Source organism: Alternaria burnsii, assembly GCF_013036055.1.
Source record: "Alternaria burnsii strain CBS107.38 chromosome Unknown 744, whole genome shotgun sequence".
NCBI classification, from domain to species: Eukaryota; Fungi; Ascomycota; class Dothideomycetes; order Pleosporales; family Pleosporaceae; genus Alternaria; species Alternaria burnsii.
This window is the reverse complement of record NW_024066119.1, coordinates 806,953-834,623: the sequence shown is the minus strand read 5'-3', so window position 1 is coordinate 834,623 and position 27,671 is coordinate 806,953. Positions and strand designations below refer to the sequence as shown.

The 27,671-nt window shown below is 51.3% G+C and overlaps 8 protein-coding genes across 8 annotated transcripts; 5 read left to right on the top strand and 3 right to left on the bottom strand.

The window, feature by feature from the left end:
- Window positions 1-154: 154 nt before the first annotated feature.
- On the bottom strand, window positions 155-6,348 carry GT037_008750 (cytochrome p450 monooxygenase-like protein; the record flags this gene model as incomplete). The annotated part of the gene is made up of 14 exons (XM_038933797.1): window positions 155-314; window positions 436-1,255; window positions 1,314-1,519; window positions 1,572-1,864; window positions 2,014-2,148; window positions 2,460-2,520; window positions 3,220-3,392; window positions 3,449-3,565; window positions 4,213-4,361; window positions 4,415-5,018; window positions 5,069-5,209; window positions 5,283-5,829; window positions 6,005-6,195; window positions 6,289-6,348. The coding sequence occupies 14 exons, from the start codon at window positions 6,346-6,348 to the stop codon at window positions 155-157; spliced, it is 3,657 nt and encodes a 1,218-aa protein (XP_038783762.1).
- A 4,742-nt stretch (window positions 6,349-11,090) lies between these two features.
- GT037_008749 (uncharacterized protein) lies at window positions 11,091-11,918 on the top strand (the record flags this gene model as incomplete). Its single annotated transcript, XM_038933796.1, has 1 exon — window positions 11,091-11,918. One exon carries the CDS (start codon window positions 11,091-11,093, stop codon window positions 11,916-11,918), a length of 828 nt encoding a protein of 275 aa, XP_038783761.1.
- A 206-nt stretch (window positions 11,919-12,124) lies between these two features.
- Window positions 12,125-12,793, bottom strand: GT037_008748 (copper homeostasis protein cutc; the record flags this gene model as incomplete). Its single annotated transcript, XM_038933795.1, has 1 exon — window positions 12,125-12,793. One exon carries the CDS (start codon window positions 12,791-12,793, stop codon window positions 12,125-12,127), a length of 669 nt encoding a protein of 222 aa, XP_038783760.1.
- Window positions 12,794-13,471: 678 nt separating this feature from the next.
- Window positions 13,472-14,071, top strand: GT037_008747 (uncharacterized protein; the record flags this gene model as incomplete). Its single annotated transcript, XM_038933794.1, has 3 exons — window positions 13,472-13,558; window positions 13,658-13,723; window positions 13,772-14,071. The coding sequence occupies 3 exons, from the start codon at window positions 13,472-13,474 to the stop codon at window positions 14,069-14,071; spliced, it is 453 nt and encodes a 150-aa protein (XP_038783759.1).
- A 767-nt stretch (window positions 14,072-14,838) lies between these two features.
- On the top strand, window positions 14,839-20,678 carry GT037_008746 (nuclear serine protease 2 nma111; the record flags this gene model as incomplete). The annotated part of the gene is made up of 3 exons (XM_038933793.1): window positions 14,839-17,592; window positions 18,246-18,544; window positions 18,950-20,678. The coding sequence occupies 3 exons, from the start codon at window positions 14,839-14,841 to the stop codon at window positions 20,676-20,678; spliced, it is 4,782 nt and encodes a 1,593-aa protein (XP_038783758.1).
- A 1,663-nt stretch (window positions 20,679-22,341) lies between these two features.
- GT037_008745 (uncharacterized protein) lies at window positions 22,342-22,764 on the top strand (the record flags this gene model as incomplete). The annotated part of the gene is made up of 1 exon (XM_038933792.1): window positions 22,342-22,764. One exon carries the CDS (start codon window positions 22,342-22,344, stop codon window positions 22,762-22,764), a length of 423 nt encoding a protein of 140 aa, XP_038783757.1.
- A 541-nt stretch (window positions 22,765-23,305) lies between these two features.
- On the bottom strand, window positions 23,306-26,411 carry GT037_008744 (26s proteasome non-atpase regulatory subunit 3; the record flags this gene model as incomplete). The annotated part of the gene is made up of 4 exons (XM_038933791.1): window positions 23,306-24,252; window positions 24,730-25,813; window positions 25,860-26,167; window positions 26,333-26,411. 4 exons carry the CDS (start codon window positions 26,409-26,411, stop codon window positions 23,306-23,308), a joined length of 2,418 nt encoding a protein of 805 aa, XP_038783756.1.
- A 228-nt stretch (window positions 26,412-26,639) lies between these two features.
- GT037_008743 (dash subunit spc34) lies at window positions 26,640-27,529 on the top strand (the record flags this gene model as incomplete). The annotated part of the gene is made up of 3 exons (XM_038933790.1): window positions 26,640-26,704; window positions 26,757-27,167; window positions 27,217-27,529. 3 exons carry the CDS (start codon window positions 26,640-26,642, stop codon window positions 27,527-27,529), a joined length of 789 nt encoding a protein of 262 aa, XP_038783755.1.
- Window positions 27,530-27,671: the final 142 nt, after the last annotated feature.

Here is a 27,671-nt window from a genome sequence, read left to right as displayed (position 1 = left end):
GGCGGACCAATGCGGAAATAATCATCAGCCATCCCTACTCTGTTCTAACATGAATGAAAATTCTTTCCATAAATGCTACCTTCGCGCATTTGAACAACCCAAGATACTCGCTTCTTATAAAAGCTAGTCACTCTCACTACAACGCCATGCTTCACTAATGCTGTACGGGCTTTATCTTGACCATCAACGCGCTTTTGTCCCAGAGCGTGAAAACCTTCTGCTCACCCATCCAATCCCTCTCTTTCTCTACGAGTTCGAGGTCGAAAGCGAAGATTATCTTAGCGAGGATGAGACGCATTTCCGCGTATGCAAGACTAGTAAAACCATAATGTCAGCTCGAGAGTCTTTTAGTCTTTCCTGACTGAGCAGACAGGTGGAAAAATGATTGTTGCTAAACAAGATGGGAGGCGAGAAGAAGAGAAAAGGTATACGTACTTCTTGCCCAAACAGTTCCTTGGCCCAAAGCTAAACGGATTCAGCGTCGACCTCTTATCATCCTTGTACCGTTCCTCGCCCAACCAGCGTTCCGGAACGAAGAGCTCTGGGTCCTTGAAATTGCGCTCGGAATGATACATTGCGTGGTGGGAACAATATACCGAAGTACCGCCAGGAATATAGTGACCTGAGATATTGTCGCCACCCGCTGGTACAACACGAGGAAAGCCTGCGGAAACGGGTGGATAGAGTCGTAAAGTTTCCTGAAAGACGGCGATGAGGTATTCGAGATTGTTGACTTCTTCCATAGTGATCTCATCAGGAGAAGAGAAACGAGAGCGGATTTCGGCAGCGAGTTTAGTATACGCAGATGGGTTACGGAGGAGGAAATGGGTAGCGCCCGACAATGTTGTAGCAGTAGTTTCGCTACCTGCAATGAGAAAGACCACTGCATTGCTGTCCATTTCGTCTCTGGTCATCCTTGTTACTTCCCTCTCTTGGTTGTTCACTATGTGGGTGAAAAAGTCTGGTCTTTCCCCTTTTTTCTCGCTGTCAAGCTTCGCTAGTCGCTTGCTGACCTGGTCGCGGGCGCGCTGGAAGAACTCGATTCGTGCGCGCATAGCGACTGATTTGTCTTGGAAAATCTCGCGCAGGGAGTTGGCCCACCTAAAGACGAAATGTTTGTTCCGAGCAGCGTTCAAACCAACGGCCGATATGGACTTGAAAGTAATAGAAACCCAGCTGTGTTTGATGGAATCGCGCAGGCAGTAGAGCGGTTCGCCGAAGGTGAGATCGGATATAATATCAAAAGTTGTAAAGTCTGTTACACACATGATCAGTCCGAATGCGAAGTACACTATGATACATAGGTTACTGACTGTACCAGGTCATTATATCCATGTCTTTGCCTTGAGCGGCGTGTTCGTCCATACGCTGAACGAGAAGATCGACATAAGACTGAATAAGACTCTCTTGTCCTCGTAGGGCTTTGTCGCTGAAAGCATGTGCAAGGTTACGTCGCATTCGCGTGTGTCCTGCTTCATCTGCTATGATGATTGAATCAGCGCCGTTGGTAGGTGCTAAGCTGTTTTCTGATCAGCATCTTTTGCTCGCATCTTCGAACAGACTTGACTTACTACCAATTCCTGTCCTTGAGGTAATATCCAGTGTTCTTGCTCTTGCCTACACGGAAGCCGTAGATGCTTTGCCAAGCAGTTTCTCCTGAGATGAAGCTAACTTCACTTGGCGTCACACGAACCGCATCGCCGTACTTATCGTGGCACTCTTTTACCCATTTGACCGAACTTCCGTCAAGCATATGTAGAGCACAGGGAATACCGCATGCGCGTGCGAAGAATGGACCGGGGATATGCCTCAGAGGGTGGAAGAAAACATTGTATATAACTGAATAAACAGCATAGATGATGGTCTATTCGATGTCAGTCGATGCCCATAGTTCGGCACAATTGATGTTTTGCTTTGAGCTCCGATTCATCTATCAATGTGGAAGCATTGAGGAGACTGCAAAGGATAGACCGGAAGTGACAGCAAGATAAGAAACGTGGAGCATGTACTCACCAATGCTGAAAACACTGCAAACCAAAAGATAGCGCCTTTGAAGCTGAAAAGCTCAGAGTCTGCGGGCAATATACTCGCTAAGAACGTCATGGCTAGGGGAAAGAACGGCCACAACTTAAAGTAGAATGTGTCAATCTGGTGAATTCGTCAGGAGTAGGTATGGCATGGAGGTATAATATAGCAACAGAACCACCTGACTCGCTAACCTAGAGATCGCCATAACATCACGCATGCGTTAGAGATATTCATGATTGATGCAACGCAAACGTTGAAGCAGTGTGCGGCTCGACGGAGCGTCGGATGGTCCGCGGCACTAAGCTCCAGACATTGCTTGTCCCAGGGACAAGCTAGCACGAATCGACAACAGATCAGCACATTTAGACTCCAGTTGCCCCTCATACAATGCGCAAGCATCTCGGCCGAGGAGTAGTTAACTGTCCACGTACCCCATCTCTTTGCTCTTCGCTCTGTCGCTCTGTTTTCTCTCCGTTGCCTCCCAAGCTCTTCCTGTGTCAAGTATCATCTTTCTGCTCCATTTCTTCTGTTACCTTGGAACTTGGCTTCCAGATTCATCGCGAGTTCAGGTATTGAATGAGCGTCTTTCACATAACGCGGAGGGTGACACCCGTTGAGTACATGGAGTGGGGTTCAACAGATCCGTCGTGATGGTTTGCCGCCCTGCGAAGTTACATCATTCTGTTACTTGTAGGGTGTAAACCTGGTCTCTTTTGATTGCGTGTGACATCGTGTGCAGAAGTGGATCAACAGGTGCATTGACGTCTGGCCATAGCAGAGGCTGTCATGCGATCAGTTGGCAATAGGATAGATGCATACCGCATTGGTGGAATCCAATAATGAATCGTCTCTTCATTCTCCTTCCTAGAGAGGCCGCAGATGAGAGGTGGATGCACTAAGCGTTACCGCGCGCGTCAACGCTCGTACATGTTATTGTGATATAAACCGTCCCAACGCCTGTCAATACAAACTGCTAACCATGTTCACGTCTACCGACACTTGGTGCGAAACAAGCTGCGATATGAGATGGTATATGACAAAGGAAAAAGGTATCATCGATAAGAAATGTCGGTCTGGACTCGGGTCGCACATGAACTTGTGGTTATCTCGTAGGTTTGCGTGCAACCGGGGATCCCCTTCGACATAGTCAGTAGTGCACTTGCACGTTATATTCAATCATCAACCACCTACCCGTCATGCGCGGCATTCCACGTCTTGACAAAAGCGCGTTGTGTCTTATCCGTATACGTCTCGTTGCTGACTTCCTTAACTCCGACCTTTGCGCCGTCTTTGGTGAAGACAACGTTCTTCTTTTCCATCTTCTTGACGCCGCGTTCAGCGAGCTCGTTAGAGTAGAGGAAGATCTGGGAGAGACGCAGGTTAGCGATACAATGCGCAAACTACAGAGTTGTTGGGTTACCTGGTAGCCCACCCATCCCAAGCCTCCAACGACCGCAAAGAGGATCACAAGTGGAATGAGGTTTGTTGCGCCCATGGTTGTGGTGGTGGTGACGTAGTGAGTGAGGCTGGTGTAGTGCTGACGTGCGTGGTGGCGGGGTAAACCTTGCGGAGGCTGAGTGCGTGTGTGAATGAGGCAGAGGATGGTGCGATACAAGTAGACGTAGAAAAAGAAATCTTTCACAAGCTTCGCAAATTGTTGAAGGGCTGAGGACCCACAGTTGGCCGTCGTTCTGGATGCCGTGGCTGAGCAGATGAAACCCCGAACACGAATTGAAGGGTCAGGCTTGGCACGGAAACGGGCCGCAGCTGATCGCCGCGGGCGATTCTTCGATCAATGATTGCGACATGTGAGCGGCGCCGCTGGAGCTTGCCATGCGAAGGGTGCTGATGATGCCTTGTTAACGAGGGTCCTGCTCGGGATGCCTGACGCGTGACAAGACGGGGTTCTCCACATTGATCATCCGCGTCGAACCGGTGGGTCGCAAGAGCACTTGCTCCATATGGATGATTATCCCCCGAGCGGTACATTTGCTTCGTATTGGATTCTGACCGAAATGCCATGTCCCGTGACCACCAAAGCTATATATAATACACGTGCGATGTTGCCTACCGCGAACTCGAAACAACTTCTTCCCTCAATATTATTACATGTCTAGTAACACGCGTCGGTTCGCGTCAAGGAAACATAGGCCCACATGTCAGAACATGTCTCCGTGCTAATACCAGCACCTGAGCACTACTCAGCCCAAACTTGGTGCCAATGACTGATAGTCGACCTAGCAACCAGTCACGCTGTTGTTGCGGTACCGTCTCAGCGTTTGCTGCAACGTACAGCGGCCACACTAATGAGTACCCTCCGTAGGCCTCCGCAGCTATATAGCGGTTAGCACACTCCCAGTCTTCTGTCAAAACCACCATCACTTACCATTCTGCTCCTGGCCCATCTCCTTGGCCATTGGTTGTAGTTCGTAGCTCATATGGAACGGTACACACGCACTGATCTCATCCACCATCATCTGGATGACAAACACACTCTTATTCCATGCCTCGTCGCCATCTGCATAGTTACCACTGAAACTCAACCATGTCACACATGCCATGATTACTCTCCGACAGAATATCCGGCATACACGGTAGTCGTTCATTATACTCGCCAATGGTACGTCATGATATACATGCTGTTCTCCTGGCCATTTTTCCGCCAGCGCAATATCCTCAGGGGCAAGTCTTTCGCTAACGACACCAATGATACGATGTTTCCATTCGGGGGGTAGTGTACGGTACCACTCTTCGAGGTTGTCGTCGACCATTTGTGCGAACTCAAGAATTTGCTTCGCTTCTGATTCATAGGCCGGGTTATATGGCGTGGTGGTGAGGGTGTTTGCGCGGGCACGGAGGTTTGGAAGGTCGATACAGATGAGTGTCAGGCGGTTGGCAGCATTTTCCTCTGATATGTCGCCGTTACCAACCCAGCCTCCCGCGCCAGGGAACGAGTCGATAGGCTTCGAGCGTTGAACGCAGCTTGTGATCTGCTCTTGATTAGCCTTCGAGATGCAGTTTGTGGCATGGCCATCATTACCATCATCGTCCGTACAGCGCGGAACATGGCATGAGAGATTGGGTCATTGAACTGATCCATGCCTCTTAACTTTGTCAACGCGACAGCACCGTCAACATGGTTTCCCCACGCTGTGATAGTATCGTCTGTGCTCATTATTGTCTGGCATTTGTTAGCTTCAGAAACATTTCGCACAACTGGTTGAAGGCCTGCAGAAAGAGACTGATTCACCTACCTCATACAGTGAAAACATAAGAATGGCAAGCACACTTTCATCGCTCTTCGCCATCACTGGATCTTTCAGATCGTCATTCAGTTTCTTGATAGCTTTGCCATAGGTAGATACTGCTTCCCGGAGTAGCTCTTGTCGGCCAGGATACTGGCCGCATGTTGCCATTGCGACAGCAGTAGTGGCTAGGTGAAGAACGGAGGATGGGCGAGCACGATTGTAGAGAGGCACGAGATACTCTAGGTAGCCTCTGGTGCTTTCTGCTTGTTGTGGTAGGGTAATGAAGTTCTTAAAGAAGAAGGGTACGGCTTCGGCTTCTGGCGCAAGTGAGATAGTGGGGGGCACTGCATTTTCGAGATTCCACACGAACGCTTCGAAATCAAACGCCTGATTAAGAGGTAATGGTGGTGTTGTGTAATTGGGTAAAGCCAGTATCTGTTGTGATTGGCTTAAGTCTGATGGAGAATGTGATCGTGATGTTATTATCTGGAAGGCCTTCTCTCCTGGTACTCCGTTTTCTCCTGGCGATACATCAAATGTCGAAGAAGGTGACCTGGGACGTTAGTAGAGGTTTACAAGGGCAATGTGGATCTGCGGCTTGGGTCTATCACATGCAAATACCCACAGACCATATACCACGACTAGTGTACCCATAGCTCGGCAAAGCTTGTCGGTATCCGTCAAGGGTATGCAGCGGGACGGGATAGACAAGATAGCGTAGTACATACAGATGCGGAGAAGGGTTGGAACTTGACGCGCCGGTGCTGTTGCTTGATGCTGTCGTTCCAGAGGATTTCCTTGCCTTCTTGGCCATAGCTTTGTTTTCATCTCGAAAGACCAGATCGAAGTCGTCGGGATAACCGGGACATGTTCGAGCCGACTTCTTGCAATTGCCACATGTTGGTCGCTTCTCGTCGCACTATGCATAGTCAGTAAGCGAATTCGGATATGCATGGAGGCGACATCGCTAATGAAGAAGAAGGAGTAATTGTCGCGAGGTATCAAGACATACCTTGATTCTGCGGCTCTTACACATGCCACATCCCCTGCTCGGCTTTCCGGTGTAAACCATTGTGATATAAGTGTAATCCAAGGAGTGAATGAAGACAATGAGGCGACGTTTTGAAACTCCAGGCCCGAAGACAACACCTGTCTGGCAATTCTAGCCCTTAGCTGATGACTATAAAGATTCTGCCAGTAAACAACAATATTCCTAATTGGATATCAGGCAACTCCGCCTCTGAAGCCTACGACTACCATCAAGCCTACGTTACCGCTTAATCCTAGCGAAAAGCTTCAGCTCTCCAATGTCTGACAAGCCCCGTATATCAACGGAAACGTGAGCTCCCATAAACCGAGGCACGCGATGGTAAGCACAAGAAAATTGACGTTGACGTAGGGCGGACAATCCGTGCGGATGATTGTGCAAACAACACTCGCTAAGGAAGGAATTCGCGATCGGACCACCGAGCGTGTATCTAGCGTATAGGAATTGACCTATAGGAAGGACAGGGAGACAACGACAAGATTGTAAACTGCATTCTGAAACCGGACGAGGGATGACATGGCAGTCCGAGTCGGTTATTCTAGCTCACCGAGATGCGCATCGCAGGAAGGGGTCGTTGTAGTGGCTAGTTTTTCTCGCAAGCAATACCAGATTGGGCTTAGGGCTGCGCTCACAGAAGTGGCGCAGCAGGTTTCAACCGTTTCTGAGATCACCGGCTAGTCGACAGAACGCGAGAAACACGTTCGAGGCGTTCTCAAATGTTGCTGCCTGGCGTCTAATATGCAGGTACCTGAGGCTCTGACGCAACTGCTTACGCATGTCGCATTTCGATCTCTTTCGGGATTGTGGAAGTTTGATTGGAATCGCCGACTTCTCCGGGCCTGCGGTATTAGCCGCATGACAGCAATTGCGCCCTCATCACAACGTGTCTTCTTCTCCAAATTTCGATGAGAGACGGTCTTCGATGACGACGTAATGTAAAGAGACAAGCCAGTGATGGAGGGCAAGGATGGCCAAGCGTACTTGGAGATGCACCCTAAGAAGAGCAGGACCCGCCATGATAGGCGGCTATATGACAGAACGAACACTGAGGGTCAGTGCCTTTTTATAAAGACGAGCAGTGAAAGCGCACAATAGACTTGGAGCCTCCAACGGGAGCACACGCGTCAAATCGAACTGAACGTTGGATAATCGAGAAGTAACGCCAAGCGCTTTCACACAGCCACCCGAATCATGTACAGGTGGTCTAACCATGACACTTATACCAGATGCATATCCAAATGCATCGAAAGCTATATTTGCGGCGCAAGGAGGTTTTCTCCTTTCCAGAGAAAGATACAGGAAGTCGCGTTATTTCTGACCGGTCGAACAGCACATAAATTTCTCCATCGGATACCACTGTCGTAAACACCCAACCAATGATCAAGTTGGTGCATCGACTCTTTTCGCGGCGCGGAAACTGCAGGCCTTTGAAGCTTGATAGTACTTTGAACGCATTTCGATGAGGGTTTGTTCCGTTGTTCGAAGCCGCTGAACAAGACCAGGATTGTGAGCCCATCGATTTCAACCAAAGTCAAGACTGTAGGAAGTGGTTTAAGACAGGCCCTTAGAAGGAACTGCGTTAAACTATTGCTTTTCTTGGAAAATGTGAGTCCTTTATGCTGGCTCAAAATTGCCAGTGGACGCCTTCTAGGCATACAACAACAGCCCGGGGTGAAGGTATATTGGGGAATGCTTCTAGGATGAGCACCGATTCCGGCGCGGCTATGCGGCGAAATTGCCTACACCCCCTTAGTCGGTACCAATGCGAAAACATACAAATAAGATGCAGAATGTGTTTCGACTTGATTTCCACATTGTCTATCTGCCATAGCAGGCTCGCGATCGCATCGTCACAAACGCAAATCGTAACGATGTTTCTCTGTCCAGAGGTCTTATCTTCTATACTCAGGCACATGTGTTTCGTAGAATGGGATGAGCAAGTTTATGACAGGTTCGGAGGCGTAAGGACAAGAAGAAAGGCTAAGAGATTCAGAATTTGAAGTGTTCTGCGAAGAGCTTGACGGCTAAAAAATGTGAGCCCGGGGCGCTGGCTGTACATGCATTGGTATCAAATAAAAGCAACACCGACAGCGTCCTACCTTCTTGAAGCTCGAAGATGTACACACAGAGTGTTGACGAACTGTGAAGGACAGAACGGCACATCGACATACTGGAAGCTCTTGTTCAACAGTCGCCTTTTGGTCGTAGTAATTGGAGGGTTCTAGCGGATCGGCGCGTATGTGTCTCGCTGGCGGTAGGTCACTCAACCTCAAAGCGAGAAGGATCTATTCCCGGATTCGAAGTTCACTGACTTCATGCCTCCAGCATTAATACTGACCTCTCGTTGCGCGTACTGGTGCACCCATGTCGGCGAGCAAAGGCTCCTGAGCATGCACGTCGACAGGTGAAGTAGACGGAAGATGGGGTATAGCAGCCTTGGAAAACTGATATGGATGCATCGCCGGCAAACTGTCGAGAATGACTCTTCGTTCGACTTTGTCAACCGTACCCTGTCCGCTCAAACAGAACCCTATTTTGTTCTTGGCTCCCTAAGGCATGCTGGGCATATGACCAGGACTCTCCTCTTATTCGGAGCGCCTCACAAATGTCGAATCTAATATATGCTTCAGAACAGTTCTTGGTAGTCAGCTTATCTCACTCATCGCCGTTGACAATCTAGCAGAGGGTAGTCTGGCCGAGGAGAGTTTTTCGCCTGTGCGATTCCATATGCTTTTCAAACAACACCAATAAGTCCGATCGGTCTTGTATCGTAACAACATCATTTTCGATCTTGCCGCGATCATCGCATGCGCCAGACATCTCTGACGCAATGTCGCAAGCATCACGGCATCGCATCGCTGTACGCGAAGAGAAAGAAGAAATGAAAGTTTCAACACACGATGGAAAGGAACTCGTCGACCCAGGAATACAGAAAATGGCCTTGAAGTTCTAGATGTCGTTCACGATGTGGTTCGGCCACTGCACGTACACCCTACCGTATGCAGGTTGCACCTCCGGTCGCATCGCATAACAGCGGATCCAACACTATCGGTCCTACCTCGTATCGAATTTCATTGGAAAATTCCTCTGGGGTTGTGTCGGCGCGCGCCTATCCGCAGCATCCACAGTGGAAATCTTGATGCCCAGATCTACACAGTTGGTTGCACTGCGACTCCAGACACATGAGGAACAACCATGCTTGTGGCGGCGTGCCTTATGCAACCACAACGTTGTGTATGCAGACCTTGTTCCTGCGTCGATCATCAGAAAACTCTATTATTAGCTAGCCTTGCTTACAACTTGGCGTTATAGTGGGGTAAAACCGTAGGAAGGAACAACGCACGCGAGATTTTGTCTAGTCAGAAGCGGCCCGGGAATGAATCGATGATAGAGGTGTTCCTTTTTGCTTAGTCCGGGATACTATCGCACTGCACTCATGATAGCAATCGTGGTTGGTGCGACTCACACAAGTCTCGGTCAGGAACCCAATCCAGTGCCGAATAACCGCAGACTATTGCACTATTATTGCGCGAATTGTTAATTGGTAATCTTTTTCCTTGCGTGTGCATCGGGTTTCATTGACTTTCGATGCCAACAATGGTGCACGATCTAGACGGTGAAGAAAAAATGACTATTCTTATCGTGCTCTTTGTTAGCCGAATAGCCATCTTGGGATGACGATACAAAGGCTTGGTGGTTTACCTGGGCAAGATAAAATAAGGTAAGGCTCGAGCGAATGCCCAGCTGTCCGCGAAGTCTTGTCACCCAAGCTATCGCTGCTCAGGGGGATGATCATCATGGTACAGCACCCATCGCGTGTTAGCGCTGCAGAGAAATTTGGGACGGCAGCGTGCGCGTGGCCGCAAGTTCTGTGGGTGTGCCTGTCAGGGACCAACCAGGGCCATGCTTTTAGTGTTTGTCGAGGTGGATTCGGCGCGGCCGGTATGACGTTGAGCCCGCATTTTCTTTATTTGTTGATGGGTAGGCGTGGTAGACTTGGCCGAACCTGGAGAGACGGAAGCGTGTCGGCAATGGAAAATTCTCGTGATGTCGAATTAGAGGCCGTGTCGTGGCTTGCCTGAGGGATGAAGAAGTGTCCGTTCGCAGCGCTTCGGTTGGAGTATGCCGATTTATCTCCCGTCGAATCACGCGACTTTGACCTCGTTTACTGGCTAGCGGTGAACATAGGCCCAAGGGATTTGACTGGTCGCATGAGCAGAGATTCTGGCATCGCGGCCGACCTTCCTAGAACTGCTAAACGCGACGGTGTTGTTGTTGGCGGGGGCCACATGTACGGGTCGCGTGTGGTTGACAGCCAATCCTTCGCGACTCTCCATACGAGGGCCGCCCCTGGGCAAGGTGTTGGGGATGAACACATGATCGCCCAACGGATAACGGATCCCAGTCAGTTGGTAAAGGTCCTATCGTATTGTGGCGCGCCGTCAGTAAAGCGCATGGTGCCGGTTGGCCAGTTCGGCATGGTAGAGACGAACCTGATTAAACCCTGTCAGCACCAGCGGTATGGGCTACTTGTACAGTCGGTATATAGACTCGAGGCTGCTCCTTTGCCCCTTGGCAAGCAATCCGTCGTACCCTCCCGTCACTCGCTTTCACATTCGCTCGCTTGCGTTTGCCATTCGTTACCAGCCTGATAATCGTCGGTCGTTCAGTACTACACCGTGTAATACCTACAATCACCGTTCGGTATCCGTAATTTACTACCGCCAACGCCACCCACAATATACCACACAGTAGCCTACTTCAAAATGTCTTTGAAGTTCCTATCCCTCGCTCTTGCGGCTGTCGCAACTGCGTCTCCTTTTGACTCTATGTCGAAGGCCACTAGCGACGACCCTTACGAGGCATGCCAACCGCAAGGAGCGACCGGCACAACCCCACCAGCAGTTGGCACGGAGCTCAGCTCTCTCTACACCGATATCCTCTCCTCTATCCAGGGTATCACTTTCGACAAGCGATCTGTTCATGGCCGTGCGGACGGCTTCGGTTGCCGCCAAAGCTTGGACTGTGTCAATGTTCAGAACATCAACATCCCCATGTGCTATGACAAGTTCACCACAAACTTCCAATTCCCAGACGGCTCTTTCGGAAACGTTGCTGGTGGAACATACAGCTCCGGAGGTACTGAAGTCAACCTCATTAGCGGAGACTACACCAAGGATGGCCAGAGTGCCAACATTTACTCCAACAACGAGGCTGAGAAGCCAAACACGTCGACCCTTTCAATTCCCGCCCAATACACCGGTACTGGTGTTGGAGGAGCGATCCCAGTCACAGAACTCGGATCCATCATCGTCTATACCACCACTATTCCAGCCGTAACATACTCTGCACCCACCACTGTTGCGGAAACCGTCGAGGTAGCCACTGTCAGCGGAGTGAAGGTCTCTACCACCGTTCCCGCTACCACCATCACCCAGGCCACAACGATCGCCGCAAAGACCAACGTCGTCACTCAAACAAACACTGCCTCCGCTGCACCTCAAAGCACCGGAGCAGCTGGACAGATGTCTGTTGACACAACAAGGTCCTTCGGAATGTCGGTTGTCGGTGCCTTACTATATGCGCTCTTGTAAGCGGCTGATTTATTGGAAACTATGCTCGTCGCAGTGTATTAGGTGGACGGATTGATCTTAGGAGTTATATTCAAGGCATTCCTGAATGGATGATACCCGCTGGAGCTTTAGCATACGCATGTTTACACGTACTGTGGCAATCCAGTACTGATGTGCCACGATTAATGAATAATATCCTACCCTTCACATCGAGCTCTTGCTTTGTGTCATGCCACTTTTGATAACTCTCTCTGCATCTTGCTGACTTCCTGGCAATTCACGTCTTCTCCAGGTGCTGTGATGGCTGCTGAGTGAAGCCATGTTAGGTGGGTCCTCCTCTTGAGCTCCTCGATATTTGTACTTCTGACCCCTCCACCGGCTATTAGCGACAGATCTGCTCCAAACCTTGAATGTAATTGATAGAGCTTATCAGCACCTTGGAAGGCGCTCTTCGCCCCGCCACTAGTTAACAGGCTCTTGAATCCGCAGCTGACCACTGTTTCAACAGCTTCTTCCAAATCCTCAGCCTCATCGACTGCACGATGAAACGTGCATGGAAGCGGGGCTGCGGCTTCAACCAATTCGCGGTTGCGAGTTTGGTCTATTCGACGATTGGCGTCTAGAACGCCAAAGACGAATCCGCTAGCTAGAGGCTTAAGCACTTCCAAGTCTTTTTTCATAAGAATAAACTCTTCGTCTGAGTAGTCAAAGTTGCCAGCTCTTGGTCTAATCATGACATTAATTGGAATCGTGACTTCCTTGTGTACGTGTTGTAGTGTGGAGAGGGAAGGTGTGACCCCGCCAGCGGAGTAGTTGGCACATAGTTCGATCCGATCAGCGCCTGCTTGAGCTGCTACGGTTGCAGAAGAAGCGTTGAAGCAGGCTATTTCGAGCATGGTGTTTTTCATTCGTGTGAGGTGAAAGCTGTCATGTAAGATGGGGAGACGAGCAGTAGGTGGGTTGTGGGGCAACGCTTGAGCCAGGCTAGTGCTACAAGTGGATTGGCTGACGACATGACTACGCTACAGGCCGGACACCATCTTCATATTTCCCTAAAACCAAGAAGCCGTTAAAGGCAGTAGATCATGGAAGTTCGGATGAACATCTAGGCGGTTCAGTTGTATCAGGAAAGTTGACAGTGAGATTGCCGTCAGCTATCCTCATCTAAGCCCAACGAAGACTGAAAGACGCGGGGTCTTCAGAGTAATGACGATAGATGTTTCTATGGTCACTCAGAGAGCGTAAGCACAGTATGAAGATGATGAAAGGGAACAATATACCCGGCAATGTGGTCTCGTGGCTTGTGTAATGCACATTTTAAGAATTGGTGGCTCTCAGATAGTGCACAGAAGGTGAGGCTCACTGTGGTGATTAACATGCTCAGAAGTAAATGCCGTTGTTTCATCGCTCACCTTCCTCAGCAAGTAGGGCCAGCGCATGGACGAAAGTCCGATGTGAAGGTGAATTCTAGTTCACCAGTCTGACCAACAGCTCCGTTTTCCTTCTTCTCTCGGCTTTCTCTGTTGCCACGCAACCTTGAGACTGTACTCCCAATATCAACATACACAGTCAAAATGTTAGACGAAGAACAGAAGACACCCAGTAAGGCGGCATCAAGCGGCGGCGCCTGGTCCGAACAAGAAAAGGTATGGGATATGAAAGTGAGCTCACTGCCGGGCTCCTACTTGGCACCGATTGGATCGACTGTGCTGCATACAAGCCCTATGTCTCTATCAAGCCCGCCACTGACTGTGATACAGATCGCGTACCTCATGGTTCTTTGCGAGCATGCAGCTGACACCGAAAAATTCGAGTCCAAGACCAACGTAAGTGTTACCTGATGATGGTTTACCACGCTTATATATATTTGCCAGACCTGCCCTGTTCCCGCCGGCCGCACCACGCTCTCTTGCCGCAAGCTTATTCTCCGTATGAAGGAGAAACATGGGGAAGATATGGAGAAGATCAAGAACGGCCTACCTTTGGGCCCTGCTGCCGGTGACGGAGTTGGCGCCACTCTGGACAAACCCAAGACGACGCCCAAGAAGCGCAAGAACAAGACCGTTGAGGGCGAGGATGGTCCTGCTGAAGATTCACCGAAGAAGAAGGCCACCCCGCGTCCACGCAAGAAAAAGAATGAGGCTGTCGAGGTAAAAGGTGAAGAGATGATCTAAGAATCTGTCTCTTTGCCCTGCATCGGCTGGTTGTGCTGTCGCATTGTGGCACATTGGGCGGATACTGAAACGGCTCGGCGTTCTCATGTAGCTATCGGGCGCTCAACTCCGTCTCTTCCAAGGTTTCTTTGCTTTGTTCATGTGGCTGGGCTTGGATACTGCCGTTGAGCGGGCTGAGAACCACAACTCGATAGGCGTCGCAATAAACCTGTGCCATCTTGCTCATCGCCCGTGTTTGACGCGACATGAAAGTTTACCCCATGAGCTGTGGGAAAGGGCGCGCAGTGTGGCATGCTTGGGATATGACCGGAGCATGTATTCACTGCTGCTATGGAGTGGATGCGAGTGGAGACGAATGACGATGGTTCGCGAGATGCGGCGAAGCTTGACCGGGGGACCGTGGCGCATGCAGCTGCAGGGCTCTTCAGGCACTTTCCTTCTTGGCCTCAAAGCCATCGCATACTCATCGACTGCGTCTTTTGCCTTTCTTCTTTGCGCCTACTACTCTTAATCCACAGCAGCTGCGTTTGCGCTGCCTCCTTCCTTTAGACGCCTTACCCAGGGTTGGCATGCTGCTTGGCCGAGTGTCTCTCGCCGCCTGCAAACGAAGTTTCCTTGCAACACCTTCACGCATCCTGCCGTTGCCCGTCTCCCGACCGCTCTCCCTCCTTCACACGCGATATTCTACGAGACTTCACAGTCCTAGCGCACTTGCTCTCGGCAAGCGCCCCCTACACACGTCCTCGTCTATAAATAATCCGCCGCCAATGGAACAAAATGGCACAACCAAGCGCAAGCAACCACCAACGTCACCAGCAACAGACCGTCCGGTGAAGCAGATCAAGCCCGAAATAGACGCACACGCCTCCAACGGAGTCATGTCGCACTCGCCCGACCAGGAAGAGGCCATGGACGATGCGCATAGCGAGTACAGCTCTCACGAGGAGATTCCGTCATCGGCGCATATCACAGCCGTCACAGGACAGGACACGGCAGAGTGGCAACGAACTATAGAGAATGTGGTCAAGAGCGTCGTATCGATACACTTCTGTCAGACATGCTCGTTTGACACAGACCCGGCCATTAGCTCAGAGGCAACTGGCTTTGTCGTGGATGCTGAGAAGGGCTACATCCTCACCAACAGGCATGTTGTCGGCGCGGGACCGTTCATCGGCTACTGCATCTTCGATAATCACGAGGAATGCGACGTCCACCCCGTCTACCGCGATCCCGTCCACGACTTCGGCATCCTCCGCTTCGACCCCAAGAAGATCAAGTACATGCCCGTCACCGCCCTCAAGCTCCGCCCAGACAACGCCAAAGTCGGCGTCGAGATTCGCGTCGTGGGTAACGATGCCGGAGAGAAGCTCAGTATCTTGTCGGGAGTTATCAGTCGATTGGATCGCAATGCGCCCGAATACGGCGAGGGCTACTCCGACTTCAATACCAACTACATTCAGGCTGCAGCTGCAGCGAGTGGAGGATCCTCGGGCAGTCCCGTAGTAGACCGCGACGGATTCGCAGTTGCGCTGCAAGCCGGCGGACGTGCTGATGGTGCCGCGACCGACTACTTCCTGCCTCTGGACCGACCGCTACGTGCTCTCGAGCTTGTCCGCCAAGGCCAGCATGTCTCTAGAGGCACCATTCAGACCCAGTGGATACTGAAGCCCTTCGACGAGTGCCGGAGACTAGGTCTCTCTCCTGCCCTGGAGAAAGAGATCCGCACTCAGTTCCCCAAGGAGACAGGCATGTTGGTCGCTGAGGTGGTTCTACCCCAAGGGCCTGCGTCTGCCAAGGTTGAAGAAGGTGATCTTCTGTTGCGTGTCAACGGAGAGTTGCTCACACAGTTCGTCCGACTTGATGCCATTCTTGACGACAACGTTGGCAAGACTATCTCTGTGACCATACAGCGTGCTGGGGAGAACATGGATGTTGAGCTAGACGTTGGCGATCTCCATGCCATCACCCCTGACAAGTTTGTTTCTGTCGCAGGCGCATCTTTCCACGACCTCTCATACCAACAAGCTCGCCTCTACGCCATCTCGCTGAAAGGCGCGGGTGTGTACGTCTGCGAGGCAGCTGGTTCCTTCAGGTTCGCCGACGGCTACACATCAGGGTGGTTGATTCAGGAAGTTGACAACCAGCCGACACCAGACCTTGATACCTTTATTGAAGTCATGAAGAAGATCCCAGACCGTAAGCGAGTGGTTATGATGTACAAGCATCTGCGCGATCTGCATACTGCGAACACTAGTATTACTGCTGTGGACAGGCATTGGCATGCAAAGATTCGGGTAGCAACACGCAATGACTCCACAGGCTTGTGGGACTTCAAACCACTCGCCGATGCCATTCCATCTGTGCCTCCTGTTCCTCGCCGTGCGAACTTCGTCAAGATGAGCTCAAGCTATCCTGAGGCTGTAGACATTGTTCGTAGCTTCGTACGAGTGCATGTCTCTATGCCTATTAAGCTAGATGGCTTCCCCAAGATGAACAAACAGGGCTATGGACTCGTTGTCGATGCTGAACAGGGTCTTGTCCTTGTCTCGAGAGCGATTCTGCCATATGACCTTTGCGACATCTCGCTCATCATTGCTGACAGCATCTTTGTCGATGCCAAGGTTGTCTTCATGCACCCATTGCAGAACTATGCCATTGTCAAGTACGATGCCTCTCTTGTCAACGCTCCTGTAAAGACACCCAAATTCGCCACCGACTTCATCAAGAAAGGAGCAGAGACCATCTTCTTTGGCATCAACCAAAACTTCCGACCTGTCGTAGCAAAGACTGTCGTCACTGATATCACCACAGTCGCGATTCCAGCTAGCGCAATCACACCTAGATACCGTGCGACCAACTTCGACGCCATCACTGTAGACACGAACCAAGCCTCACATAGTGGTTCTGGCGTGTTGATCGCTGAGGATGGCACCGTTCAGGCTCTGTGGCTCTCGTACCTAGGCGAGCGGACATCACATAGTGGCAAAGATGTTGAATACCATCTTGGTCTTGCAACGCCCAACCTTCTGCCAGTTCTCAACGAGATCCGAGGCGGAACCACACCCAAGCTACGTATCTTGAACGTCGAGTTCCAGACCGTCCAGATGAGTCAGGCCCGCGTCATGGGTGTCTCAGAGGAATGGATCGAGAAGACTGAGACGGCTGATCCAGAGCGCCACCAGCTCTTCATGGTTCGCAAGGTCGATTCAGGTCACGGCGATGGTCTCAACGAAGGCGATGTCCTCCTTACGCTCAATGGCAAGCTGGTCACACGTTCACCCGACCTCGACGTCATGTACAACAACGAGTTCCTGGACGCCGTCGTTGTGCGCAAGCGTGAGGAGAAGACTATCAAGGTATCTACTGTTGCAACAGAGGACCTTGAGACTGACCGCCTAGTCAGCTTCTGTGGTGCCACTTTCCATCGCCCTCATCAGGCTGTACGCCAGCAGATCAGCAAGATTCACTCGGATGTTTACATCTCGTCGCGGGCTCGTGGATCACCGGCATACATGTATGGGGTAAGTGCTAATTTCATTTTCTTTTTGTTCTTTCTAGCACACATTCTTTCCGCATGGGAGCCTGGATACGCCGTTGGAGACTGGAGATTTACATTCACGTTCCGGTCACTTTCTCTGGGTTGGGCAGCTCCGAAAGCTGGAAGCTAGAGACAATTGGTCACCCCAGTCTGCGAACATTACCGGGCCTCCCATGGAGCAAGCTGCCTCCCTCTCATATCTAGTTACCGCCAACCAACATCACGAAGAAGCCCAAAGGTCTTCGCGCAAGGTCTTAGGATCGGACCTCCAAGCCTTCCCGTGGATACACTAGGAGTTTCTTTCTTTTGCTTACTAAGCCCACTCTTGTATGGCTTGAACACTGCTCTAGGATCCTGGAAGTTCATCCAGCAAATATGCGCCGGCTCCACTTTGTTTACCATGGACTTCCTGTCTGCTTACTCATCATGCTCGGTGTGGGCTCCGAGGACTTCAGAAGGCGGATACCCCTAGGCCTGACTTGGATAGCTCTAGACCCTCGGCACTCATCCTGTGGCTCGGATGGTATTCTGTCATCGGACCGTGGATTTCCAACCGGTGGATACCTTTAGGCCTTGCTTGTGGCGACCTGCCACCTATCAATTATTTTAAGAACACCTTACTGACCATGTTATCAGCTCGCGCCTACCAACTTCGTCACACACGTGAATAACGTCCCTACTCCCAATTTGACGGCCTTCCTCACCGAAATTAAGAAGATAAAGGACAATGAATACTTCCGTATGAAGGTAATGACCTTTGACAATGTACCATGGGTCGCGACTATGAAGAAGAATGAACACTACTTCCCAACCATCGAGCACATCAAGGATGCGTCCGCGCCACTGGGTTGGAAGAAGATTATACATGAGTGTGATGCTGGTGGTGCAAGGGAAGAGATGGGGCCGGATGAGCTGGAGGCGGATGCTGCGGATGAGTAGATACCAAATACCATAGAAGTTGCTAACTTATGGCAAACAATTGGAATTAAACACGCCAATAAAGTTCTTTCTCTCCTGAAATCATATTTGGAGTTACTCATGAGGATGGTAGTTACCAGAATATCTTGGAAACCGCTCGTCGCATGACAAATACCGTGGTTCAAACACGCTAATGAAATATTTTGAGAACGATGCGTGGAGTTGCCCAGAGAGTTTTCCAGGTAGAGATAATTCCACAGGATTTCGTGAGGTCCTTTAGCCTCTAGTCTGGTAGAGGGCCATCTAGTCTAGTAGGATCCATAGATTGATGGTTTGCGGGCACTAATCGACTTCCGACGTGATGTGGCCCGTGCGCATCGCGGGCCATAACTCAGCTTCCGACACCCTTCCTCCTCCGTCAGCTCTACACTCTCTCACCACACCACCACGTTTGAAGCCAAACTACGAATCGCAACCATGACTTCATCGATCTTCTATAAATTCAAGAATTCGAAGGATAGCGAACGTATAGTATTCAACGGCACCGATCTGAGTGTTTTCGAGCTCAAGAAGGAGATAATCAGCGCGAGCGGCCTCGGCGATGGAACGGATTTCAACCTACACATCTACCCTCAAGATGACCCTGCTTCCGAGTACAAAGACGACACTACCTTAATACCGCGATCCTCCACCGTAATAGCGATTCGCCGCCCAGCGCCTCGCGGGCAGGGCCGAGCTGCCAGATATGTCAATGGCAAGCCCCCTGTTCGTGCCTTTACTACACAAAGCAAGCCTGTCGCGCCTGCACCTCCCACAAGCAATGCGACACCAGAAGATGCTGAGGCCGCGTTTTTGGCTGAGTCGGCGATGGCCTGGGACGCGCAGAAGGAGGCACTTTCACATGCAAAGCCCGTCTACCGTAAGAACAACACCAAGAACGTCGTAGTCCCTTCACATCCTCCCCCTCCTGGCTACGTATGTCGCCGCTGTAATATCAAAGGCCACTGGATTCAGGCCTGCCCTACGAACGACGATCCCGACTTCAAACCCGTTTTCCAAGCGAAGCGCACCACCGGCATACCACAGTCCTTCTTAAAGAAGGTCGAGAAGCCTGTCGACGAAGAGGCTGCAAAGGGCGTCATGCTTAACGCCGACGGCGAATACGTACAAGTCATGACTGACCAGAAGACATGGGACAAGTTTCAAGAGAAGACAAATGCATCACGAGCGCGCGCAGCAAGCGCTGACGCCGCAAGCAAAGAGCTCCGCGAGCGCGGATTCGAATGCCCCATCGACAACCAAAGATTTGTCGACCCAGTCAAGACACCCTGTTGTGGTAAGACATACTGCCGTGAGTGCATCGACAATGCGCTGGCAGACGGTGATCTGATTTGTCCAAACTGCGCAAAGGAGGATGTTCTAATGGATGATCTCGTTACTGATGACGACATGGTCAAGTCTCTCAAGGCATACGACGCAGAGAAGGCAGCAGAGAAGGAAAAGGCAGCAAAGGCAGCAGTTGCTTCAACAAATGAATCAGTTAATCAATCACTTGCTACTGACAACGCATCTTCTTCTGTCGCAAATGACGATACAAATGCCACCACTACTGCTACTCCAGCAGCGGCGGCGACTGCTGCGGCTGACGAAGTATCCGATACTGACTCAACCTCTTCAAAGAAGCGCAAGCAGCCTCCTACAGACATCAAGCCTCCCACCGCACCGAAAGCCATGCGTCAAGCGGCCGATCCCGCCTCGAAGATGGAGCAGGACTTTATACAACAGATGGAGATGCTCAAGAACGCACCGATGGGGCCCATGGGAATGCCGATGGGTATGCCTATGCCAATGCAGATGCCTCAGCAAATGGGGTTCCAGAACGGCTATCAGATGGGCTTCCAGCCGCAACAACAGCAACAGATGCCACAACAGCAGTGGTTTCCTCAGCAAAATTTTGGTTACAATCAACAACAGTTCGGTCAGCAGTACAACCAGCAGCAACAGTACGGATGGGGTGGACAAGGGCAATGGGGCAACGGGCAAGGGCAGGCACAGGGACAACAAGACCCTAACGATGCGTACGATAGGCAACCGGTCAATCCTCGAGGTCGCAACCGCAGATCTCGTGCACCAGATTTCCGCTACCTTTGAACATCAAGACGTTCGCACGCTTCTCTCACTACGTTACCATGTCACCGCATCTAAACTCACACGATATATCTCAATCACGACTGCGTCAGCCCTCTATAATGAATATCGGGACTGGACGCGTGATTAGGCGGCGTTTCTTTCACATTCGTCACGCAGGATCTAGGGGCATGCATCATGGGCGGTTTGGAAACCACCAGTTTATTTCGGAAGCGAGGGAGTGAGGGGGCAATTGCCTTTCACTTTTTTTCGGCGTTTTGGTACGATCTCCAATTTACCTTCTCGTTTCGCGGACTCCAGACGAGCTTATTTTAACATGAAATGCAAATCAAACTTCAAATCACTTGACTTGACTTGACTTGAGCCTTGCTATAATCCGATGTGCATATTTACTCGGCAAGAAGGTGTAATGAGTTTTGTGATGTGAGAACGTCGTGGAGGCATTTAGACTTCACTATGGGCAGATAGAACGCAGCTCAGCTTGTGCCGTTTTAACGCAGACTGAGGGCGTCGATGGAGGCCCTCTCCTCTGGAATAAGAAAAGTGATGTCATGATCAGATCCATATGATTTGTTGGTTTAGAGATGTGGAACGCTAAATTGATAGGCAGTGGTAACGAATCAGTGAATTTAAAATCATATGAACATAGTGTAATCTGCCCCATGCCCTCTTGCTTCAGCCCTCATGGAAATAGAATTTGCGAAATCCAACAAAATTGATTAAACGATGTAATGGCCACACTTTCCCCCGCGATGTTCGTGACCGCAAGCCACTGCCAGTGATGTGATGCCTAGCAGTGACCATGGGCCCACCTTTGCGTACTGCGTGGGTGCACTCCACTCTCCCTATCGCTGTTTTCATTGGAGCACTCTTTCCTTGTCCACACGATTCACCAAGAAGAATCTCTCTCGCTAACAATCATATCCACTGCAACGTACCATGAGGGAGCCGTTTCCAACTAGACCACGATCAGATGCGGCAATAAATCTTGCAATCTACTTGTATAACTTTTGTACCGTGGATCTGGCGACTTGGACAGACCGTACTCGCAAAATAACGCTTCGTGACTAAAATTTACCATCACAGTCATTGGCTACCCCTGAAAGAGGTTGGTAGGCTTACCATATCATAGTCATTCATCATTGGTTCACCACATTATCTTCGTCTTGAGCATAACTCGTGGTCGGTTCAGCTAAGAATCGATGAGAAGGAGCCATCTCATGTGTTGTTATTGGTACCTTCCATAGCTGCCAGCGTACTGCCTATAAAGCCAAATCCCCCGTAGCATTCAATCCATCACTCTTATACTCCAATAAATTCTTCCCTCGAGTCTTATCGAACACATCTTTTCCAACAGACATTCAATACCAACTTCGCACAACACATTACATTCTAGAAGATGCCTTCTTACGGCTTCAAACGTCCCGACAGCCCAGTCAAGAACAAACGCCCCCTTGATACTGGAGCCATTTCGATTAGCATCCGTGACGTCTTATCTTGCGCGCCCAGAAATGATACGTTTACTACAATAGCCGACACAACTGTCAACCGGTCGTCGTACACACGAAATCCTCAGACGTGCCATTCCAGCAACGTACCTGGAAACAGCTTCAACACCTCGTCTTCCACCACCACAGGCAGGAGGTATATTTCTCCTGCAGACCGCATGTCTTCTACCCACCACCAAAGTCATGTCCATCCGAACTACAACACCCTAACTCATCCCAACCAACTTTTCTCAGCCCCCTATCGCCCGCCACCTTCGAGTCTCTTCACTCAAAGAGGAGTCAAACCACCCCCTAGACTCGACATACCACAAGCTCAGAACCCACCGCCGAGGCTTTCTCCTCACCACGGCCACAGTCCGCCTCAAATCTTCTACACTCAACAAGGTCGATACCAGCCTCCAGGCCTCGATGTCCAACGCGGTCAATTTCCAGTAGAACTCCACGAAGCTTGGTATCACCGAGATAGCCAGCACGGCTGCCCTGGATGTGTGCATGAGAGGCTCGTACCTCACACTTTCAGCAGATTCCATTGGCCGGCGTGTCCTGTGTCTGCGACGAGGGAAATGGCTGCTTGGATGTGAGGAGGTAGTGGGAAGGAAAGCATAAGGGGTCCATCTGCTAGATATTTCGGGCGCCAGAGGTAAGTCTTCTAGCACCAGATACAATGGAAAAGTTAACAAGTATAGAAATAACAAGTCCTATCCTGCAGCTTACATTAGCTCCTAACAAGAAAACTTGTAAAAATTGACAGTATTGTAGACTCCTAGATCTTCTATGTCTATATACATCTTAACACGCTTTACTTTAGTAGGAAGAGTTTCCTAGGTATGCTTAGAGAGATGTTTGGTTTCTCTCTTTGATGTAGTATATGGTATATTTCTTTGATTCAGTGTAGAATTTGGCAGAATAGCATCGCCACGAATCGAGTTGAGAAGCCTAATGCATGATGCATGAGAGAATAAGGATCAGCTCAAGAAGTTTCGTTCAAAAGCTCGAAGGAATACAAAAGAGTATGCGTGATGGTACAAATATCAATATACGAACCGTGACCCCACAACGCCAAAGTTCCGCTCTTCAATGCTCCTCGCTCGATGCCAACCCCTTCTAACACCCAATGTATGCCTATATAGACTCGCCGGTCTCAGCCCTCGGCCTCATTCCATCCGGCGTAAATGTCCACCCCCTGCCCTCAGTGGGCGTCATAGCCCTCCTCCTCTCTATAGGACTCCACTCCATCATACCGGGCGCCGGAAGCCCTGCAATGGCCGCATCATCCCTCGCCCGCTGTCTGTTGCTTTCAACAGAAGCCCTCCCCTCTGGCACGCCTGCATTCGCGCCTCCCAAACCCTCGGCATCAGTAACCAGCCTGACGCCTGCAGTACGCTGCCGCTCCCTCTCCTTGACCGCGCGTTTCCCTTCTGCCTTCTTCTTCTCAAACTCGATGATGAGAGTCTTGAAATATGCTTCTGCCGCTGTGGTGGCCGAGTAATGAACTGGTGTCCAGCTGTAGCTATTACTCGCCAGCGGATTCGCTCCATACTGCAGTAACATCCTTAGCGCTTTCAATTCTCCTGCCGCAGAAGCATGGTGCAGCGCCGTGTTGCCCTGCGCGTCGCTTGCAGAAAGTATACTGGGTCCATGGAGGATCAGCGCGGGGATGAGGTGCAGCGTCCCCGAACCAGATTTACACGCCAGCATCAACGCGTCGAGACCGGCTTTGTTCTTCCAGTCTACGGATTCGGGGAAGCGCTTGGCGAGGTAGACGCCGCATTCTTCCTTTCCAGCGCTTGCGGCCAGCATGAGAGGCGTTTCCCAGTCGTTGTTACGGCTGATCATGCCGTCTTCGTGGCCCGCGTCGACGAGAAACTCGGCGATGGATGTGAAGCCATGTTTCGCAGCGAGGTGCAGCGACGTGTTGGAGCGGTCTTCGAAGTCGGGGTTGCGTAGGTACGTGTGGTTGTTGCAGATAATGCGTTGGACGAGGGCGAGGTCATTGAGTAGGATGGCGCGCCGGAGTCGCCGGGGTACGTCAATCCTGTTGTTGGACATTAGGGACGGGTTCGGATGGGCTGTGTGCGGCGGCGGGTCGAGTTACTCTGTGGGATACGACTTACATGGCTGCGGCAGTGAATCATGATTGAGTGGTCAGACGGCACGGAGATGATGGCAATCGCGAAGTGACGTTCGCGAGGGAGAGCTGGTGTGGGGCGGGAGCGTTGGGCCTTGGACAAGCTGCGGGGACCTTCACGGAATCTTGCTGCAACTGGCTAGTTCTCGCGCGGATGCGCAGCATGGATCCATCTGTCAGATTAGCGACTCTTGTAGCATCCATCACATGTCACTGCTGTATCCAAACTTAGGTGGTGACGTCTCGGATTTATTCTATTCATGCATCATTACGATGTCTGTCCCACACTGTCTGGAACGTCTATCAATGCCAGCCCTTATGCGGCTATCTTACACGCTCACGGAATGAATCGTCCAAGCTGTATGACCCCTCTACAAGCCTTCAAAGTCTCCACCCGCGTCGTCCTCGTCAATGTCACCATCTTGGATCTCCTTGGCCAACTCGCGCTCCCTCTCCCGCGCCTCCTGGGCGTTCTTGAGCTCCAGACGATGTTGGTTCATGGGGTATCGCATTGCCTTGACACACTCGTCGTGCAGGGTCAAGCACGCCCGGATACGCTCGTGGAATGCCTCGCCAGGCTCACGAGTTGCGTAGATATCGCCGGCAACCTTGGTCTGCATGAATCCCTTCTCGTGATCAATAGAAGCCTCTATGACACCATCGCGGATAGCCTTGGCAACAATGTACTCGGCCGACTCCTCGCTCTCAAGACCGAGACGGATGCAGATGTCGCGGAGCGAGATGCGCGAGTATGAAAGCGACAGCATACGGATACCGGTCTTGATGACGTTTTGTCGCAGGCGGAGGATGAGGGTGTAGGTGCCATCGCGCTGGAAGACGGACGAGGACGTCTGCACCACCTTCAGGAAGCCTTGTAGATCACCAACGCGCACTGCCTGGACGAGGCGGAAGTAAGGCTCCATAGCACGCTCCAGACGGGGCTGGCTGAAGACCTCGCGCTCGGGAATGTCACCCATCAGCAGCTCAACGACTACCAGGAGCTTCATCGAAGCCTGGTAGAAGCCTGTTGCGCAGTGAGCGGAGGGCGACTTGCGGGTGGCGCTGATTAGGTGCTCGTGTGCCTCGGTGTAGGACAGCTGAATAGCCCGTATGCGGCCAAGGTAGTACAGGTATCTCGCAACCTGGTTGTTTGGGGCTTGTGGTGGAAATTGTGTCTGCGCAACAAGGAGATCGGCTTGTGTGATGTCGGCGGTCGAGAGGTAGTTTCGGAGCAACAGTGTGGTAACGGAGGCCTGCGTGTCTGGGTCTTTCCTGAGCACTGCGCTTCGGAGCGCAGCGAGTAGCTTTCCGCGGATTTGAATGACGGGCGACTGCTTCGACGGGGGCTTGGGGTCCATTTCCTCGTGGAACAGGGAGAAGTAGAAGTAGGCCTTGGCTGCTAACGAGTCCAATGTCCGCCTGTTCAGCTCTCGGATCTTGTCTACCAGCGTCTCGGCGAACTCAGCTCCCTCTTCGAACTCCTTCTGATCGTAGAGATAGACCTGCGCCTGTTAGCGAATCCAGCAGTCGTACCGCCTACAAACGTACCTGTATCAGAATGGCTATGTAAATGTCCACCTCGGGCAGGGGCTCCTTGGTGTTGTTTTTGTTGAGTTGGACCTCCTCCTTGTACTGGGATACAACGCTCTGTATCGCCTCGCCATCCATGCCAATGTACTCGATGAAGTTGCGCGCCGTGGCGTTGTTTGGGGAGTATGTCAGGATGATGACAGAGCATAGTACACGGTCGGTGAGCCTCTTGCGGAGCGATGATATGGAGCGGAGGGCGCGCAGGGTGAAGCGGGTATCGAACTGGGCGACGGCTCGCTCGAGGAGGACAAAGTTGCCCCGGATGTCTGTAGTCGTCGGGTCAGCACGGTGGTAGAGATACTTGCAAGCCGCAATCTCGGTGGCGATGATATGGTTCGGACACATCTTGCGGACCGGCCACGAGGTGGTGCAGTTGGTACAGGGACACTTTGAAGTAAAAGGCATGCTGCGCGGCGAAGTCGTCTACTTACCAGCAATGGCCTTCTGCTCTACGTTCTCGGCCTTGGGCTGCTCGCCCTCGACGACGACGCCTTCCATGCTGTCCGCCATGATGGTCGCTCTTGATGTGTATATACGGAGAAGACGGAAGGTGCGGGTGATGTGGAGGGAGTGGTGGTGGGTGTGGGTTGGTGTTGATGCTTTGCTGAGGTTGAGCTCCCAGCTTCACTGACGCCAGCGCGGCGGAACATCGGGGAATAGTTATCGAGCACCGGCCGGCCATTGTTTACACCCCGCGTCACCCCGGTACACACTTTCTATATACAGCTGACGCCCATCATGACACTGTTAGATGCGCATCTAGAGCAAATCTCGCTATGCGCCGCGTCAATCGCAGAGTTGCCGTTGGTCCACTGTCTATCCATCTGCTATAGCACTCGACTGAACACACCCCAGGTTCGCCCCGCCCAAGATCTTCACCAATGCCTTGCTTCAAAACCATGATATCACGAGCTTGATCAGAGACACTGAAATCCACGAACGCGCTCTATTCTCCGTCCCTCCGCCGCCCGCAGCCCCTAAGCATGCCGAACCAGCTCCATCTACCAATAGGCGCAATACCATCTTCAATCCCAATGGAGGCGGCGGCACAAGCACATCTGGAGGCGGTGCAAATGCTGTAAGAGCACCCAGGCGTAACACGGCTGTGGCTGCGGTGCTCGGCAATGAGCTGGTGGAGAGGATTCGACGAGGCGGCGGAGGAGGAGCAGGCTCAGGCCTAGGCTACAGAATGTACAATGGCAGCAACAAGAACGAAGTTGACGTTGAGTCCCTGCTGGAAGGTGCCGAGAAATTGCTCCGGGTCTAGTACGTCTTGGAATACTACAAAACATTACTCGTGGCTAACCAAACGTAGCCCCATACCAGGGATCCACGACAGAATCGCAGCCATGCGCCAACGGCATGCACAGGTCGCAGCCTCGGTAGAATACTACGAAGCACGCCTCGCCGAACAACAAACTCAGCTTGGCAAACTGAACCGGTCGCGAGGAGACTACATGGACGAGGATGTTGACGAGGTCGAAGAGGAGCTGGAGCCTGTTGCGGCGCCTATGACGGAAGAAGATCTAAGGCGAGAAGAAGAGGAGACGCGCCAACTTGAGAAAAAGAAGAAGGAACTCGAAGATCGTGTTACCTCCATGTCGAGAGACATATCTGGTCTGCGATGATAGCCCAGGAGGGTTGTGACTGTGGTTTGAACTTAGGCTAGGAGTTACAATAAGATACCCCATGTTTTTGCCTCAAAGATTGGTACTTTCCACCGTGTGGCCTTGGATCTGTAGCTTTAGAAGGATATTTGTATTAAAGTAT